The 20,323-nt window shown below is 45.0% G+C and overlaps 2 protein-coding genes across 2 annotated transcripts; both read right to left on the bottom strand.

The window, feature by feature from the left end:
- Positions 1-860: 860 nt before the first annotated feature.
- On the bottom strand, positions 861-2,966 carry LOC4330754 (uncharacterized). Its single transcript, XM_015768023.3, has 3 exons — positions 2,570-2,966; positions 1,402-1,552; positions 861-1,287 (listed from the first exon to the last, which is right to left on the bottom strand). Exons 1-3 carry the CDS (start codon positions 2,949-2,951, stop codon positions 1,071-1,073), a joined length of 750 nt encoding a protein of 249 aa, XP_015623509.2. The 5' UTR covers positions 2,952-2,966; the 3' UTR covers positions 861-1,070.
- A 6,853-nt stretch (positions 2,967-9,819) lies between these two features.
- Positions 9,820-13,039, bottom strand: LOC4330753 (probable trehalose-phosphate phosphatase 4). Its single transcript, NM_001416903.1, has 11 exons — positions 12,659-13,039; positions 12,366-12,506; positions 12,184-12,255; positions 12,022-12,099; positions 11,876-11,929; positions 11,649-11,750; positions 11,423-11,500; positions 11,221-11,290; positions 10,950-11,020; positions 10,694-10,786; positions 9,820-10,583 (listed from the first exon to the last, which is right to left on the bottom strand). Exons 1-11 carry the CDS (start codon positions 12,920-12,922, stop codon positions 10,503-10,505), a joined length of 1,104 nt encoding a protein of 367 aa, NP_001403832.1. The 5' UTR covers positions 12,923-13,039; the 3' UTR covers positions 9,820-10,502.
- Positions 13,040-20,323: the final 7,284 nt, after the last annotated feature.

The raw sequence follows: 20,323 nt of genomic DNA, 5'->3' as shown, positions 1-20,323 counted from the left end.
GTTACTGGCAACCAGGCACGAAACGGAGGGATCCGAGAAAGTAGAGGACGAATAATAATGGTAGACGGAGGGATCTGCTTACTGCTTGGTACGGTCGCGTCTATCTCCTTGGACCGATTGCACGTTGGCCATGTTACACCACATGACTATCCCTGCTTATAGATAGTAAAATTTAAAACTGTCCGTACAGTACGATGGACGAGCCTTGGAGACGAAATACAAGTCCCAAGTCCCAACCAACCCATTTCATTCCTTGCGTCGAAGAATTCTGATGCCGCATCAGTCCTACAGCATCAGGCACTCATGAGTCCTGACCCAACATTAGGATTGCCACTTCCAGTCTTGTCTGAGGAACAATTTGCAAGAGGAAAAATACACCCTCTGTCCCAATATATAATAAGTTTTGGCATTCAAAATTTGTCCCAAATGTTACAACCTAGTACAACTCTTACCACAAATCTACCAATTCTACCCCTCAGCATAGTTATCAGTGAAAGAGAAGAAAATAAATCTACCAATTCTACCCCTCAGCATAGTTATCAGTGAAAGAGAAGAAAATAATGGAGTACTAGTTTATATTGCCGTATGTGCTTTTGCCGTCTACCAGTTTAAAATTTGATTTGCGTGTGAGTGGATTTTTACTGTGTTTTACCAGCTTTCTGGCGCCAATGCGTTTGAAATGCACGTGTGAGTTTGATGGCAGCAAACAAACCGCCACCACTGAGTTTTAGTACAGGAATAATCATTGAGGGTAGTATGGTCTTTTTTCTACTTTACTTAATACTTGTGCACAAGCTTAAAACTTGCTACATATTGGGATAGAGGGAGTAAATGATCATACAATTGGCTCAAACTTTGGCTTCGACGGAATTTTGCAAGGAACCATTTCTCAGCTTATCGAGCAAATCCATATTCATGGTGGAAAACTGAAAATACAGCAAACACAATCGGGAACCGACTATGACTCTTGGAGGCAGTTCTACGGGATTTTGATGAAGATAGGATTACATAAGTATTCGCAGTGTACATAACACATGACACCAAGTATAGGAGGTGGCACTAGTTAGTAATCAGTCAAATTGTTGCCGCAGGGCCATCTCAGTTTCACTCTTCCACGAAGCGTGTGATGATTGCCCCCTCATCCTTTTGATCTTCTCCTTGTCTTTGACGGTCGATCCTTTCTTCTTTTCTGGCTCTCTTGCCTGCTCTGGTCTATCGTTGCAAACAGGACACACCATACCTCGTGCGTGTGAATAGGTCTTTGGTATACCACATTGGAGGCACATTCTACAGATTGAAAAGAAACACAGTTTTAAGAGCAGTAAATAATTAACCAGGAATATAACGAATTCAGCTAAGTTTTCAAGTTATCTTGTTGTAGTATTGATAAAAATGACCAACCTTAGAAGATCAGCAGCATCTTCTGGACCAGGATTTGCCGCACCTATTATTCTCTTTCCTTCAGTAGAAACTGGAGGGTTGGCACCATTTGTTCCACTGCTAACTCGTTCACGAATTGCAACCAATTGAGGTTTTGCGACCACAACGGCACCTGGAGAAGGCTTTCAGTCAGATCACTCTTAGATGTAACATGAACTGGAAACAGTATAAGTGCTATCGCAGAAACTTGACACGCTAATACTAAGCACATAGAAGCGCATACAGTGATCAGATCCGATTTACCATGTACCTTGTGCCCAAGCATATCAATAATTTGCAAAATATAAACTGCCAATCCGATTCAAAGCAGTTGTAAGAACAGAGCCCATTCTATAAACAGTCATCAGTGATGGGAACTTTTTTTTTGGACATGCTGCACTTTGACAGTACTTTCATGCAAAACGTGAAGTACGGTACTTTTGGAAAAAAAATCAACCATTGAACGCATAACATGAATGAATTTATCCCCTTATTTTGCTATGCGAATGTAAGATCCAATTTCTAACTGTCCTACATGTATCAGGGGTGCCAATTGGAGCTACCATGTCAAAGAAAGCCTGGCTAAAAAATGTTCCCTTCTTTTGCGCTGCACCCCCTCAATTGGAACTTGGCAGGCATCCCAATTGTGCCAAGATCTTGATTCCATGCGAGCGCATTCCCTAGTATCTGTATAGACATCTAACACGAAAGACTAGGCACACATCAATCAAAGCACTGAGCAGTATGAACAACCCAAGGGCCAAGGCCCTCCAACACCACTGCATATTACCCATTTTTGGACCAAAATCTCAACCAGCACATTGCAATTCTTTCTAGAATTGAAGCGATTGACTCTAGTAGAACTTTTATCCAACACAGACACACTGTAATCAAAATATCTATACATCAAAGGAAGATCACCACACCAAGTATAGGTGATAGTATCATTCAATCCACAAAGTGTAATCTACTATTCTGATTTCCGAGAATGTCAGATTTGAACCTACGTTGATAATTGCTTTGCCAAAAGGGACGAAATAGAGGGCTCATTCTAGTACTGCAGATGTCAAATCGAGTCTAAAAAACACTACTCATTAATAAACTTCTGAGAGAACATCAATACTCGCTTCAATTAGCTGAGAAGGCTCACCAGGAGGCGGCTGCTTGCTGTCACTTCCCCTCCCGCCCTTGCCGCGGCGGTCGAGCACTCCGAGCGCCTCCACGGCCTCCTCGGGCTCGGCGACTCTATTGTTCAGGAACTCCGGCGGGCCCGATATCTCCGCGAAGGCATCCAGTGCTGAGGGCAGCAATGAGCCGTCCCCGCCGCCGCCGCCAGCATCCCCGCGGCTAGGGTTTGGGCGGGGGCGGGGCTTCGCGGCTGGCCTCGGAGCAGCGGAAGCCTCCTCGCCGTCTGATCCGGCGTCCTCAGCGGAGGAGTCGCCGGAGTCGCTCAGCTCGCCAGCGCCGGCGCCGGCGGCGGCTGGGTCGTCTTCCTCGGCGGAGGAGTAGCCTTGCAGAAGCGACAAACTCATCTCCGTGTTCGTCTCGAGCCGCATGCCGTTCGTTCGTTGGGTTTTGCTAGTGGCCTAGTGGACCTGAGCAACAATTTGGGCCCAAACTCCCAAAGCTGCAAAACCACATATGGGCCAAATACTGCTACTACAATTTAGACCCAAAGCTGAATATCACATATGGGCCAAATTCTTTGCAATTGGCTGGGCTGCTAATCCATCCCAAAATATTTTTTGGACTCATTTAGTTTGATGCCCTACCACTACCAAACCATTGACAGTACCAAATCTTAGGTATATTTTGGCACTACCAATATTTTGGTAGAGTTGGACTATATGAGTTGTATTAGCTATTGCAAATATTGGAATCAATCCAAACATCTACAAAGTACTATTTAAATTGCCAATTATTTGGTAGGGTAAGTTTTGGCATCAAACCAAAACAGTCATTTTTCTCTAAAAGACTGTACATCCATAATACTCAACCAAACATGCCTTATCCAACAGCTACAATATTAATATGCTCTAACCTTTTTTTAAAGAAAAAACGCTCCTAAAAAAATGATTAAGTCATTCCATGTCCAACCACGTTCTTCACCTTACTGCTTGCCTGTAAAACCCACACGTGCCACAATTGATGCATGTGCGTGTGGCTGCACGCCAACCTGACAATCTTGACGGTGACTATTACACTAGTTAAGCCGTACTAATAAAATTCCACATACCAGCAACTGGTTTTTTTTTTTGATAAAACAACTGGTAATTATTAGTAGTACTACACACTTTTCTCTATAGTGATTCGGTTGGGCAGTGGGCCTGCAAAAAACTTTCACGACCGGGTCACTGATGGTTGGACGACGGAGATATTTCACAGGCGGCGCCAGGTCGGACAGTTGACTCGCCGCCGAGGCGCCGAGAAGGACAAGAGTTGATGTCAAGTACAGTCAGCAACACGATGATGTTCTCGGCGATCTTATTCTTTAGTGGCGTCATTATCGATCATATCGCAGTCATTGGCCCATTACACTGCATTTTTTCACTTCTCAGTTTCTTTATGTGTGCAGTATAGTACTATACATATAAGTACAGTATCTTATGATATATATTCTGTTTTCTTCTGTCACATTCATCGTCGATGCTCCAGGACCAGAAATTAAAAGGACATGCGAAGGAATAATGTATGTGAAGTGAAGATGCAACAACCGTCACTCTGAAAGACTGAAAGTGGGACTCTCAACTGAAGCGACGGTTTAACAACTCCGGAAGGAGGCAATGTTCGATCGATCTTTGTTTAATCAATCAAATTAAGCTTCATTAGTTTAGTTTGAGCTAGCTGGTCGTGAGTGCCAATCAGAACTTAACTAGAAGTAGCATTTTTTTTATGAAAAAAGAAACATAAGAAGATGAGACTTATGCATATTTATTTCGCAGCGTGTGCAGTCAGCTGGATACTCCAGATCGATGAAATCCTAATTGGTTGCTACTCGATTGGACATTTTGGCAGTTTAATAATTAATTATATAGAGAGAATAAATTTGAGTTTGACATCAAGTACTTCATGCTCTTCATGTCTTATCACAAGTTTTAAGAAATAAAAGAAACGTCAGTGTTAAGCTAGTTAATTACTAGTGTTGTCATTTCCTTGATCTGCAGTTGTATGCTTGAGGACTAGTACAACTGCGTTACATTATAGCACTTTAGTACATCCATTTGTTCCTATTGCTGGCTAGTCAACCAATGAAGGCCAGGCCTTAATATGATAATTAACGAACATGTTACAATGTTACCATACATTCGGCATGGTCAGACAATCGCTACGTGTAACTACGTGCGTGCAAAAACAATACTACTTGAACCACCACCACATGATCTTCATTAATGGGAAAAGGTGGACACGACTGTACACGAGATCCGATTCATATTTCCTGACAAATAGGACGCCAACAACTAGGGATGGCACGATACGATAGCTAGTTTAATTAGGACTCGGGTGTAAACATATAGCGTAGTACACGACTCATTCGCGCGCTTGGATCTTATAATAGATAACATTACCCATCCAAGCATATCCTTGCATGCATTTTGAGGTAGTAAAACGCATATTACTATTACATACTCCCTCCATCCCAAAATGTTTGACACCGTTGACTTTTTTAAAAATGTTTGACCGTTCATCTTATTTGAAAAATTTAAGTAATTATTAATTCTTTTTCTATCATTTGATTTATTGTTAAATATACTTTTATGTATACATATAGTTTTACACATTTTTTTAAATTTTTTTAATAAGACGAATGGTCAAATATGTTTAAAAAAGTCAACGACGTCCAACATTTAAGAAAGGAGGGAGTATGTAGTACATGCCTCTTTAAGTCACCCTTAGAATCAAGTACGGTACTGTATAAGTTAATATACAGATGGCTAAACTTTTGGAAGCACATAGCACTCCACGTATTGAAAACCAACACGTACACGCACGCGCATGCACGTTGATCGATCGATCCCCCCTGAGATGCTACGCTAAACTTATCCGCCCACGCATAAACAAACCCCCGCACGGGTACGGTCACACACGCCCATCGATCTCACGCGCGCTGGCCCGGTACGATGCGTGCCTGCGAGGCAGATTGATCGGCCGTGCGTGCACGCGCGCGCGCATGCCGCCGCCACCTGTAGTGACCGCCCCGGGTCAGTAAACAAAACAAACACCGCCAACTCCTACACCGAAACCGCGGCCTCGTGCGGCGCGCGCCCCTCCCTGCAAGACCGCGGCCCTCGCGCGCAAGCCGTAATGCCTAGCTCGTCGTCCGTCGTCTCCGCGCGCGCGTGTCCACCCGCAGCCGGCACGGCCGAGGCGGCGACACGCGTATATGGCCCCCATGCCGCGCGGCCGGGGTCGCGGTCGCGATGGGGATAGCCTAGTGTGACCTGATGGACGGATCACGGATGGAAGCATACGCGCCTCTTTTCCGCGGAAAAAGCCCCCGCCTAGGGCGCCCCGTGGGCGAGCCCGCAGCCACAGGAGGAGATCGAGCGACGAGCGCGCGACACATCTGACGCCGGCGGGACGAGGCCCCCCGGGTCTACTGGTCGCTAAAGCTGGCCGGCACGCCAAAGCCGAACAGTTCTCGTCAACACGTCAAATCCCAATCGCTAGCTGCACGAATTGGTAACTATAATTCCACTTTCCACCGTCCTGCAGGGTAGTATAGCTAGCTAGATAGAGTACATATATAATTTGTACATGGAAGATTTGATCTATGCGACGCTAGCTGCTACAGGCTGCCTACGGATCAGGCAGGAATAAGATACAGTAGGGATGAGTTTGTGTGATCGATCGATCGACCATCTTTAGTCCTGGGGCAATGCTTTTGGAGCAAGCTAGTAGTAGTAGTAAACTCAGAGGGCATATGCATGCAGAAGGCCCATGCGCATGGGTATGGGCAGATAAAAGATCTGGAATTGGCATGCAGATGCAGGCATGAAGGGCATTTTGACAGTTGTTCCTCTCCTAACACCTGGCTAGCTAGATTAGGTCCATGATTGGGCAGGCATTAGATTCTCGGGAGTTGTGCTGGCTGGCTGCCCTGCATTGTTTGGTCGCACTTTGCATGGGCTCGTGTTGAAGGCGGCACTAGCAGGAGTGGCTCCTCTCTCAGGATGTGACTCGATCGGAGACAGAGACCCAAGCTCAACTGATCAAAACCCAATTACTTACCCAACCCAACCACCACCAGGCACCAATAATGAGGGTCATCTAGGGTTAGTTATTTTATACGGTGGCTTAGGCACCAATCATGAGCTAAAACACAGTGGACTCAACACCTTTCCACATAGGAAAGGGGGGCACTTGTCAAATGTCAAAGCCTTTTCTGGACACTTGCCTGTGTACCAATACCTCAATACCCCTGCACTGCACTGCAGGTGGTGCTGCAGAATAAAAAGCACCATGGCTTTAGTGGATTCCAACTCCCTTCTCAACCATCAGATTCCTTTACACATAATTTGTGCCTCGATCACCAGTCACCCCTTTCCTTTTGATCTACCTAAAAAAAGCATTAGCAGCAGCAGTATCTCTCAAACAAAAAATGCCCCTTTCTCTCTCACTCACTTCACCTGCTGTGTGTCTGATCCTTCTGACCTTTTTATTCGCTAACAGAACTAGTGATAAACCTCTGGAAATGTGAAGCACTCCATGCTAATATAATCTTCTACCAGTAACAAACTCAATAATAGTAGCACTAGTACATGTAACAGGAGTGTGCCACATTGAGGCATGTAAAAATTATATATGCATCTTGTGAAGAGTTCTAGATTGTTTAGGTGAATAGTGGATACCGGATAGATCTCTCCACCTGGGAGCCATGTGGGGCTTGTGGGGGTCTGGCTCGCCATTGTCACTTGATTCAAGGGCAGCCAGCTTTCTACGAGGCCTTTGGCGTAAAATATCCACGCAAAGCAGCTTGGATCTGTATAAACAAGCATTATTTCGCTGCACCCTATAATGGTTGCATCGCCTATTTTATTGCCCTGATCCTTTTTAACCTCTTCTTTAATCGCTGGCTTGGTTAATTTGGGGATCTCAATGCCAGATTAGGGGCCAATTCTATAATCAGTACCACGATCAGTGACTGTACGCTTGTGCGCGCGCGCGCGCGCTCAAAGCCGCGCCGGCTTTAATTAATAATTCCATGTTGGCTTGGGTTAGTGTAGCTAAAACTTATAGGAAACAATGCAGGGATAATTAGCTAGTGATCGAGTGTAGTATGCCTGTTTGGATCATATCATATATCTATCCACGCAAGAAAGGATTCCGAGACCAGCTGCTTGTTAATTTTCTTCTGTTAATTACTACATTTTTAGGACTCCTAGTATAGACTGCCAGCTAGCAAAACTGCAATCTTTTGCTTCTACAGCAAGGGACAGAAGACATATAACACGTACTGAAAGTTTCGATCGCTACCAGCCGAGAGAGAGATAATATATAGGAGCAGTTAAGATGGTGACACTGCAGCAGTAACAATGATAAAGACCCTATGGTATGGCACAAAATCACCACCTGGGTATATATATATCCACATCGACGGATGTTGCAACGCAACAGCTTCATCAACTCACGCGCCGTCGTTTGCTGCAGAGATACGCATGCATTTTATCGGCTCTTGATTGCAGCAAATAACACTTGGATGATGAGTTGAGCCCCAAGAAGAGGGGTTTGGTTGCTGGTGCCAAAAAGGCATAAAGTACGAATGATGAGGCCACTCTGAGCCCGTAAAACGCATCGCATACATGCCACCTTTCATAGGACCAAGGGGTCCAACAAAACCCTACCTTGCGTGGCCATCTGAGAGACGACTGCAGATCAGAGGACGATGGATCGCTGCAGCTGTGAGGAGGATGTGTGTGCATGGGTGCTTCTGGTTGGTTGGAGCAGTGAAATGCGGGGCTCGCAGCTTGATGGCGATTGATAAGCTAGGTTAGCAGTATTCAAATTAAAGTTGTTTCGGTTGGCGGATGTTTTCTAGTATCAGATGTACCACTGAATCCCAATCATAAATTGCATCAGAATATGTAACCACCAATGGCCTAGCTAGCTTGCGAGTTCCTGTGCTATGGTGTCTGCAGTACAGTGCACATTGGTATATACTGGGCATGCAGGACAAACAGGGGCAAGGACCTACTAAATCCAGCACACACAAGGGCGCATTATTGTGTGCGTGATTGGATCGGCAATGCTTTCATTTCCAGCAGCAGTTACTCATTTTCATGTCTTAGGAAACCTGCTTTGCGTCTGGGAAAAAAGTGGTAGGATGATCAATTGGTCACTGGAAGTGACACATCAAAGATAATTGCAACTTTGGTGGTCCCAAACAGTCAGCTAGCTAGCTCAATCTTGGCAGAGGCTTGCTTCCACATATGAATGATTTCTGATAAAGATGAACATTTTAAGTAGCACTGGCTTTTCCAGCAGAAGAACATGAGCTAGTGCTCTAGAACTGTACTATGGCCATGCAATCACATGAGAATATGCATCGAATCATTGTGAGGAATCATCTGGACAGGGGGGAGAGGCTTCACTCACTTAATGCATGTATATATAGTAGTGGTACTATACATCTACCGATGATTAACAATTGGCTATACTTATATTAATGAGTCGTCTTAAGAGGGAGTTGCGGCCTAATTAAGGCCACAAGGCACAGAGATTGTTAATTAGGTTGTGCTTAATTCCGCTCTACTTTTTACCGGCAAATCTGATCATATCAAGAACTTACACCAATATTCAAAGATGCAGCACATATAGAATACATTGCATATTGCACACATTGACGAGCAGCGAGGCAGGACCACAGCATGCATGGTTGGAAGAGCCAGCCTATCGTGTGTCTCTGATCAAGGAATCATCAACATGATCGAGCTATTGGGTTAGTAATATAGGTGTACATGTGTAGATCTCTGATACACACGTCTCCGTCTTAATAAGCTGTTTCCATAGTACAGCACAGGCTGAAAAGCAATTCAGAACCCTCCCCCGTTTAATATATATCACACGTTCGTACACGCGAGATGTACCCGTTAATCACGGCTGCTCGACAGGAATCAGAGCGACCTGGTTAATCCTGTAAACAATGCCCTGCGATCTTGTTGGAGCTAGCTAGCTAGTTTGTCACTGCACGCAAGAACCCTGCAGGTGATCATGCAGGGAGATCCTGCAGCAAGCCGTTCACATGCTTCCCGCGAGGTGTTGTATGTGTACGGTGTTAGCTAGCCACCTGGCCTCCTTTTGTTTCCCGGTGCTCATGCATGCTCACATCACAGTATATCTTCGTCGTCATGAGATCATCGAAAGAGCAAAGAAAGTTAGCATCCCAGATCGATGGAGAGGTACTACGACATGCGAAATAATCCATTGCTATTAATTAATTAACTCCATTACATTTTACAGAGGGAGATCGAGGACGAACTGTCGACAAACGGATGAATTAAGTCTTGCTCTAGCTAGCTAGTAGTAGTACATTTTACATGGGGTGATGAACAGATCGATGGAGATAGAACCTTCTCTTTTTGTTAAGGGTCTAGGATGGCAGGTTTCTTTGCATATGCCTTCCAAGTCCATGGGACCAAAAAAATAATAATAACAAGGGTAGTAGTCGTAGTCGTAGTAGCAGTAGCAGCAGTAGACTACTAGTAATAGTAGTAGCACATTGCCGGGTAGTAGACATGGTTACTGTTCTAGACTGCAGCTGCAACACCACCAGTGACCAACATGCCTGGAGCCATGCTTGCTTTGGCGCCGGCCGCTGCGCGCCCAAACATGCCGGAATCTGATCGAGAGCTAATTAAGCGAGAGTTTTTTTTTCTTCTTTTTTGGTGGTCTCCTTTTCCTCGGCGGCACAGGGGACGGAATCGAACAGCTAGCGTGTAACCACCACGAGTCCGTCGCAGAGGCCAACCACAGAAATCATCGGAAAAAAATGGGGGTAGTACGTGGTGTTGGTGGGGTATGTTCGCATGTTCGCATGATTGACCATCTTAGTTTCAGTTTCTTACGGCCTCTACACCGTGTCGCCGCTACACTCTCGGACGAATCATCAACGACGACGACGACGACTTCCGCTTCCACTCCACCAGCCTGAGCAAGAACTCCATCACCTGCAGAAACGGGTCAAAAACGTTTTATATATTCTGTACGTGCTGTGCTCGTGTGTATACGTACAAAAAGGTAAAATATTTGGACATGTTCTTGTCTGAGCTGGGTTTACCTCTGTTGGGTCCTGGAGAGAGTAGGAGGCGTTGGTGTCCTTGGGGCACTTGGAGACTAGGATTCCCAGGCCCTGACCTCTCTTTCTCAACACCTGGTTTCAACATAGCGAGGCAAAAGGTTTTGACCAAGTTAATTGCATGTGTGTAAAACAAACACCAGTCGGAATCACCGAGGCAAGCATGAATTAATCGGTAAAGTGATGATTAGATGCATGCATTTATGTTGTGTTCTTGTTAAACTGATGTGATGTTTACCTTGAAGGCGTCCTCGTCGGTGCGGTCGTCACCGATGTACACCGGCATGACGTCGCCGCAGTTGGCGAATCCTGGGGAGGAACAGCGAATAGGGGCAAAGTGTCATCAGCCGATTTTTTTTACGACAGTGGTGTGGAACGCAAGTGAAATAAAACCGAAACGAAAGCGACTGTGACGACGCTGACACGAACAGGTTAATTAAAAAGATAGCAAGAGTCATAGTCTCATAGAAGGTGGAGAAAAGACAAAATGTCCAGATGTTCGTACATACCCAGCGATTCAAGCAAGAACTCCAGAGCCTTGCCCTTGTCCCACTCAATGCTCGGCCTGATCTCCAAAACCTAAAAAAAAGACAAAAACAAAGTTGCAATCTTCGTTAAAATAGATCCTCACTAGGTATCTCTAACTGATTTGATTTTCTGGGTAATTACTTGGTAAGTTCATTAGAGATTAACAAGATTATGCATGCCTACCTTCCTTCCTTGGGTAAGCTTCAACTTTGGGTATTCCTTGATCACGGCCTTGACCTGCTCCCCCAAAGCATTCCATCTCTGCAAGAGAGCAGTAATGGTTCAGACTTGAGACGATGGGTGTGGATAAATTATGGCCGCACATGATGCAGCTGCCCGTTATTATAAAGCAGTGTAATTAAGTGAAGCTGTTGTGTTGGTATCCCAAGATAGAGTGAGTCCTGCCTACCTTTTCATCTACACATCTGAAGTGGACGGACAGGCAGAACTTGTTGTTCTCCACCTTGGCTCCAGGTGTAGATTTCGTCTTTTCCACCAGCGTCTTGTACACCTGACAAAATGTGAATATTTCATCACCATTAATATCTATGGGTCTCGAGTAATCAGTGCGGGTTAATCACAAATCGACAAGTGTCCAGCTACTAATTAATCCTCATTAGCGAGGCAGGTTAGTACCTCGTCGATCATGGGGAGGAACTCGCTTGCTGGCTGGCAAAGGGCAGACTCCGGCTGCAGATTGTCATGGGAGAAGAAGAAGATTAATTAGCGAGAGTGAGCTGGGAATGAGGAGATGATTGGATGAAGAGGTGCAGCGAGCATACGTTGGAGCTTGGTCCCTTGATGTCCATGCCATGGCTGCCGGCGTAGTAGAGGTCGGAGAGGCCGACGAAGTTGCGAACCTGAAGGGCAAAGAGGAATCAGAATACACGCGCGAGAGTGTCACGGTGTCTGGGACGGCGAGAGGAGTGGCTCCGGCAATGTACCTTGTCGCGGCACCGCCCGCTGACGATCGCCGTCGGGAAGGTCTTGGCGACTTCGCGCACCGCCGCCCTCATCTGCGCACGCGCGCGCACCGCCATGGAAAGAGAGCGTCATCAGCAAAAGAGAAGAGATGGGAGAGGTGGCCGGAACAGATCGCGGCACGATGCATGGATTGGTGGCTCACCGCGTCGCTCATGTAGGCCGTGTCGGGGTCGGCGACGATGGGAGAGAGCGTGCCGTCGTAGTCCATGAACATTACGATCTTCTTCCCCCTGGACTTGGCGGCGATCTCCTCGAACTTGCTAAGCGCCGACGGGTGCTTCCTCTGTTCGAACCACCAAGAAACACAGAGAAAGGTTGAGACACCACTCCAGAAAGGCAATAGCCGGGGGCTGGGCACCGAGCGCGAGAAACGCCGCGAGAAGGAGAGGACAAGCAAGCTAAGGGGAGAGCTAGCTAGCTAGCTACAACACTCACCACCCAGGCGGTGAACTCGTCGACGTCGGAGGCGGAGCGGGACGAGCGGGTGGGGGAGGAGGCGCGCATGGCGTCGGCCCAGCTGGTGCAGCTCGCGGAGCGCGCCGCCACCGCCGCCGCGGCGAGGTCGAGGTACGTCTGCCTCATCGACGCGGCCGCGCTGCGGCACGCGAAGAGGCCGCCCGCCGGGCCGGCCGGTCCTCCCGGCAGCGCCGCGCCTGCCGCGATGCCCATCTCAGAAACCACCACGTCCTGGTTCGTCATGATCACACACCACAAACACAAAGCCAAGCACTCGTCGAGACGAACAGCCTCAAGGGAGGAGGAGGAGGAGGAGACAGGGAGTGAGTGTGTGTGCTCGCTTCTCCGAGAGTTTGAGAGGTGGGTGGAGGCGGAGTGGGAGAGGACGGGGTACTTATAGCTGCGAGGAGTGGGCCCAGCGATAGGGCACGTGGGGGGCCGCCACGTGGATCCCATGTCACCATATGTGGATTCTACGTGTGTGAGGGGGCTCGCCTGCTTAGCTGGTAGGCCGCGGCGGGGGCATCCCCTGCCGTATCGTTTGTTTTCTAGCCCAGTGTAAAGCGTAGGCCGAGTTCATGAGTCCACCCGCGCGAGCCGCGAGGCGCGAGCTAGGGTTGCACTGCTATTCGCTAGCCAATGGCGAAGATGGAGGTGGGGGAGAGGGGGGAGGCCTTGTCGTTGGGCCAAAAGAGGCAATGTGGAGCCCCGGTGCCAAATCTGTGAAGTGTACGCCTACACAAACTGAAGGATCTGTGAGCATGTTGTATCATTGGCACCGACTGTAGCCCCATTTGTGAAGAAGTACGCACGCATGAGTGGTGAAGCCAACTAACCAAGAGGTGTAAAATTTAAACGGGAAATCCAAGCCTAAAAGCGCTAACTGAGTAAAATTTAAGTGGCTTCTAGCACATTCATAATTTTCATCGGGCATTCAGTTGCGTAATGGTTTGCCCGTGCTTCTATCCTACAATTGCAATCCTTTTTCCCAAGATGTGTGTTCAAATACCTACACATTTGTCAAGGTCGGTATGTAAAAGGACTGACAAAATTATGATTACAAAGCAAACCGCAAATGAGGATGTGAAGCAAAGTTTTTTTTAACCAAGTTGGTTTGTTGCCAACGTACTTTACATAAAGAAAGGCGTCTCATTTTTTTTAAAAAAAAACAAGGTTAAACCTTAATATGTATATTTAATTATAAAAAATAGACAAAAACTAGATTGTACAAAATTGCAGTAGTATGCCATGTGTAGTTTTATTTCTCTTTAATTGTAATTTTGTTGTTATATATAGTAGCATTGCTTTACTTTATTTTTATTCAGGTATGAGTTTTTTAATTGTAAATTTATTTCATATAATTTTGTACCTTTTATATGTTTAAATATGTTGTTCAACTTGTTATATATAAGGAAAAAGAAACAATCAAAAGCGACTAAAATTTCTTAAACTTTTAATCACCTGAAATCTAGATGGTCAAGTAAGTTTTAGGACATGCACGGATTTGTTGCAATGCTATTTCAATTATACTTAGACAATTAAAATTATGATGAGAATTGATGCATGATTAGTTGGTATCTATACTATTATAAAAGACACCAGTGGTGGTGATGATTATATTTTCTGATATTATACAATAGTCTATTTTTTAATCGAGTGAATATCATATATTCAAATAAGTAAATATGTCTGTGATATATTATTATATATTTTCTTTATCCATAGTATAGTATGGGCATTTTGCTCGTCTTTCGAAAAGAACTAACTAGGAGTAAAGGGTTTCCGCAGGGAAATAATTTATTTCAAAATCTATTTGGCCATGTTATTTTTAGAATTTTCTTTTCAGATTTGTTATTATCACAGATTATTTGCTCTACACTTGTAAAAGGCTTCCACTATATTGTTTAGATCACAATGGTTCTAAGCTATTTATGACGTTTGCTTCTGAAAATATTAATTTATCATGTTAATTAAGTAAACTCCGTATCAATAATTTGTGTAAAATTCAAACCTGAAGAAATACGAAACGCAACATCTTATAACCTCAATATTCCTAAAAATTAAAACCTTAATCTTGACCCCTGGAGGACTGAAACTGCCTTCATATTTTTCCTTATGGACAATATGCTTAGAACCATCATAAAAATCTCCACGATGGCATTTTGCAAATTTTATCTAAATTTTACCACTACATTAACCTTTCCTTTTAAGATATTACCAAGATGGAGCTAATGAATAATTGATGAGTCATCTACTTCGTTAACTAAAAACATGTGATGTGACTATCAGAGCGCCGGCCAAAAGGCCAAAAGGCCAAAAGACCCCACAAGGGCTTAAAATAAGGTATCAAACCAACCACGCTAAGTAAAGATCGAACTGCACATCGACCAAACGTTAAGCGTGAACCTTGAAAGGTTTATGATTGTAAAACTGTAACCTTTTAGGTTAATCGTAAAATTCCAGCTGTGAGCTGAGACAACCTTACTCTAATACCACCTTATGCTACACAATGTCAGTACTGCAGAATGGAACAGTGCTTGGGCACTACCAAGGACACTAAATTCACTGAACCTGGACATCTTTCCAAAAAGAATGGAGAGTGTATCATGCATAGAATTTTGTACAGGGCACTGTAGTTTGGAGTAGTTAATTCTGTTCCGATAATTGATGGCTATCATGAGCAGAACTACTCTTGCATTGCTGTTCTGCTATTCTACCAATAGGACGAAACACAGAGTAGTCCCAGACCTTTTTCTGGTTGTTGGACATTTGGTTTCAAGTCCGTTCGAGAGAAATTAAAGGGCCTCATTTGGTTGCAATTTCTGGACAGTACACCTGAAAAAGTTTTGGCTGTTGATCTTATTTGCGTGCCTCAGCTTCCCCTCATACTAATATTCTTCAGTGTCGTCTGATATTCAAGGTACAGTTTCAGTTTCTCCCACGTTAATTAGCAACTGTCAAATATCTCCGATTTCAAGATGCACGTACTGATTACTGCTGTTCCAGCCAAGTGCTGCAGCAGTACACTAACAAGAAAGATGGTCAACTGAAACAACAATTTTAAAAAACACAAGTTGGGGCATACTAACTTTTCATTGGACAGCATCTCCTCAAGCTTTCTGCTGTAAATTATTTTCTCTGATACGCTTGGTTAAAAGAAGAAACAAAAAAACATTACCAACTATGCCGGTAGTGCTGGCAACAATAACAACCAGAAGATAGAAACCAACTTAAAACAAACTACTTCTACACTACTATATCATATCTCCGTGTGTGCTTAGCTAGCTACCTGCAAACAACACATCGTAGTGAATTGAGTAACGTGTTCATGGGTCGGAAAGATGGGGATAGGTAGGTCGATTTTGCCCAAAATGGTTAGAGATATCATTAAATGATCACTTGATCAGGGATTATGCGCAGTTGAGATGGAAAGAAAATTTATCTGCGCACTTGGCACTTTAAAGCTTAGATTTTCTGGGCCGTCGCTATCGGGATTGTTAGTGCGCGCTAAATGGGAAGAAGAAAGGGGAATAAAAGAAAAGCTAAGAGATGGCAAAACATCGTCGCATAAAAAGATCGAGACCGCTTTCCGCGTCCCTCCTAAGTATGCATCCTTTTCTTCCTCTCTTCCTTTTGCCTTTTTCTTTGTTTGTTTTTGCAAAGTGCCTTTTGTCACTAATAAATCACCTCAAATTGCCGCCTCGTTTCCTTAACAGCCATAACAAATCTATAATGTTTCAGATCAAATAAAGTAGGGAAGAGCAGCAAATTGGACTTGATGTGTCCAAGGTTAAGACAGACCAATATTTTATACAGTTCATAATTACCTACACTATGAGATTACTCCATCTATTATAAGTTATTTTATCATTGTAGCATTCATTTTGTTAAATACTTGTCATTCTCACATTAATTCCAAAACTTTTTTTACTCTAAATTCCAAAGAGTTTTTAGAGGTGATTTTCCTATCCTTCATCAACTCAGTCACACACAATTGTTGATCATAGTTAATAGCTAGTACCTAAGAAGGTAATATATAAATTGTCACATTTCCTTATTTATATTTGAGATTTGTTAGAATAACAAGTGATCTAAAATGAAGGAAGTAGAAAAAAAAACTAGCAAAGTTCACTGTGACCTAGTGCACTCTCTACTGAAACTCCCTTGAATCAACTAATCTTATTTATATTTTCAAATAGAGAAAGTATTAAAAAAATCATTACCCAGCTGCTGATCATCTGACCAAATAGAATTGTTTGATTATTGAAACAGGACAAGTCGAGGGAAGTGGTACAAAATCTCTTTACATTTCCTTGCAAAAAATATATTTTTACATTTGAAAAATTTTGTTGCGCTGGACAACAATGTGGGGTGCACACATGCATGGTCGTCGTAAGCTACAGCCATTGATAGGTCCTCTCCTCGCTCTCGTCATAGCGGTAACGTAGTGTTATATATATATGTCGTGACCCAACGTCACGGATAAGATTGGGGATAGACGGAAAAACACTCTTTTCCCGCCTATCCTAAGAAATAAACCCGAACATCAAAATGCACGCCCTTTGATCAATAGGATTTTTTATATTCCAATATGTCCTGTCTCGCTACAGGTTTTGGCTGCTTTATATAGTTTGTAACTTGTACATATGAGATTACACTTATGCCCTCATTGGGCCTATGTAAAGTTACAATTGTGCCCTTAACATGTTAGCAATTCCAAGGGCAATTTAGTACATCTCGAAGGTTTTTATAGTCTTTTGGTGCCAGCTGGATGGAGTGGTTGAGTGGTCCCCGGAAATCTTCTCGTGGCATCTTTATTGCTCGAACTGTCTTCTCCATGAGAACGAGCCTTTTTCATGGTAGAGAGTCTTCTCCTTGGCAAGTAGTCTTTTCCATCTCGACCATTCGACCACCTTTTCCTGTTCACCTAGTGACTGATAGTTTACCTGTCATTGGCTTAGACAATACTCAAAACAGATCTGGCTTAGTAATAAGAAATTGCTTGAATAGTGTTTCCAACTCGCATAGCATTTTACCATTTTTCTGTTCGAATGGCACTTTTCCACCCGTACACTTAGAATAGAAACTCACTCTTCCTTCTAAGTGTTTCGGGCGGATAAGGAGGGATGGTGGTGACCCCCAGCTACAGCAATATATGCGTGCATAAAGCCATTAAACCATCGTCCACTAGAAAACTAAGGGGGAGAGATGGAGCGAGGAGGAAAAATGGAGGGAGGCACTACCGTGCGGCGGGGCGCAGTGACGAGAGGCCGACGGCGCGGGAGTAATCTCCCCGGCCTCGGGCCGGGGAAGAGGAAGGAGAGGGCGCGCCCGGAGTCCCCTTCCGCGTCCTTGCTCATGCCGGCTCCTCCGACACGCGCAACGACGAACGGCGACAACGAACAGAGCACGGGGGCGGCGGCAATGGCGCGGAGGCGAATGGGAGAGGAAGGGAAAGGGGAGGCTGGGGTTTATAGGATGGCAATGTCGGTTTGGGAACCGGCTTAGGGCGGTCAAGGCGCGAGCTGGCGCTCGGCGCTCGCGTCCAAATCGGCGACAGGGCGGAGGGAGGAGGATGACGCCGGCGGGAGGAAAAAGGAGAAAAAGAGGGAGAGAAAAGGGAGCTCGCCCCTTGCCTCTTTGGGGAAATGGAGGAGGGGAGCGGGGGCGTCGCGGCAGAGAGAGGAGGGCTCTGCCTCCGTCCCTTGGCGGCTTGCGCGCGGAGAGGCGGGGCCGAGGCGATGACGACGGCGATGACGGCGGGACGGTTTGGAGCGGCGCGACGACACGAGCGACAGGCGCTGACGACGGCGGCGACCAGGCGGTCGGCCACCACGGCACGCGCGCGCGGGAAACAACGGGCGGCGCGGCGGATTGAGCGGCGCGGCTCGGGCACGCGCGCTGGCTGCGGGGCCGAGCGGCTGCGCGGCAGGGCAGCGGGGCCGGGCGACGCGGACGGCGCAGACGGCGCGGCTCTCGCGCACGCGCGGGCGGCGCGCGGGCGGAGCGGAGGGAGGGAGAGAGAGAGAGAGAGAGAGAGAGCGCCGGGAGGGAGGGGGAGATGGGCCGAGAGAAATTCGGCCCATCGAACCCGGGGGAGGTAAAATAGACTTTTGCGGAGGAATTTGATTTGGAGGGATTTGGATTCGGAATTGAACTCGACGATAGATCGGGGATTTGAGATCTTGAGATGGCACGGACGCTAGACAACAAGCAAGGAAGCAAATTTCGCAATTAGGGTTTTTAAGAGATAATTTTCCCGCTAGACGCCACGACGGAACGGGCGCTACACGTAGTTACTGAGAGTGCATTATGCAATACATGAACTGTTTTAATATAAGATTTATTTATGAAATCAAGAGCCACAAAAATAACAATACTAAAAAAATCAATGTCTATTTTATTATGTATTATTGAGTGATAGAAATACGGTTCTACCATGTTAAAAAAGTTTTAGAATGATAATATATCTATTGCAAATGCAGCAAAAACGAATGACAAAAACCAATGACGCTTTACTGAAGTTCAATTTTTACACACACATTATGGGCTAACTAGCAAGCATGCCAATAGGCGCACTGATTTTCTAGTATTATTATCAGGTTATTATCCATCCTATAGTGCCAGACTGGCAGTGCTAAAAACAACTTTATGGATAAGTATAAAGGGTGCATTCAATTGATGGCGGGGGCATATATGTACCACAGTACAACATGTTTAATTACGAAGGTGATGTCGTGGTGGAGTGTTGGAAGATCAAATGAGGGACCAAGGAGTGCGTGTGCGTGTGGGGGAGGGGGTTGGGGTTGGGGGTTGATAGTAGCGGTCATAGGTATGGACTAAATATGTTCTTCCTTCATCCCAGAATAAATTAATTTAGAATTGGATGTGATATTATCTAGTACAATATATTCGTATGTAACCCGTGTGATATTCTAGATTGGTTTATTTTGAAACGAAGCAAGTAATATATGCGTGCACGAAGAATGGGGGACTTGTGATAAAGTTTCTTGCTTGCATGAATTTTGGAGCAACTCATGACAGTCAAAATTGATAGTTACATGCCTTTTGACCATGTTATCCTACCTCTTCTACTATTATTTTGACTGAAACATTAATTGGTGCCTCGCTCAAATGATGGTGATGTGCATACTACCGTACTATTCCGTTCTTTTAATCTGAAACAGTCACTAGCCCTTACATGCTATGCACTGTGCAGTTCCGATCATGGAGAATTTCTACGTGCGGCGTGATGGAAATTGGAGGAGGAAGTACGCATCCATAACCAATAATACGAGTATTCCAACAGTAGTGGCAATATATATCCACACACGCATTTGCTTTTAGAGAGAAACTTGACTAGGACTGCCGCGCCACATGTATATATATTTTAACTATCAACATACATATATAATAGCCACTTTGCCATTTCTAGACAAACTTAACAGTAATATAGCATGTAAATCGGTGCAATAGAGAATAGAAAGTTTATATTAACAATGCAGAGAGAATCCCTCAGCTGCCTGCAGGTTGAATAGCTGTAGTACTGGAAAGAGGCATAGTATTGTGGAAAAGTAACGTAATCCGTATGCTGCTAATGCAGTACAGTATATACTTATCTTCGAAGAAAGATGCTGCAATCAG

This window comes from Oryza sativa, chromosome 2 (assembly GCF_034140825.1).
Source record: "Oryza sativa Japonica Group chromosome 2, ASM3414082v1".
In the NCBI taxonomy this organism is placed as follows: domain Eukaryota; kingdom Viridiplantae; phylum Streptophyta; class Magnoliopsida; order Poales; family Poaceae; genus Oryza; species Oryza sativa.
Note: the sequence above shows the minus strand (reverse complement) of the source record. Positions and strands in the feature narration are given on the sequence as shown.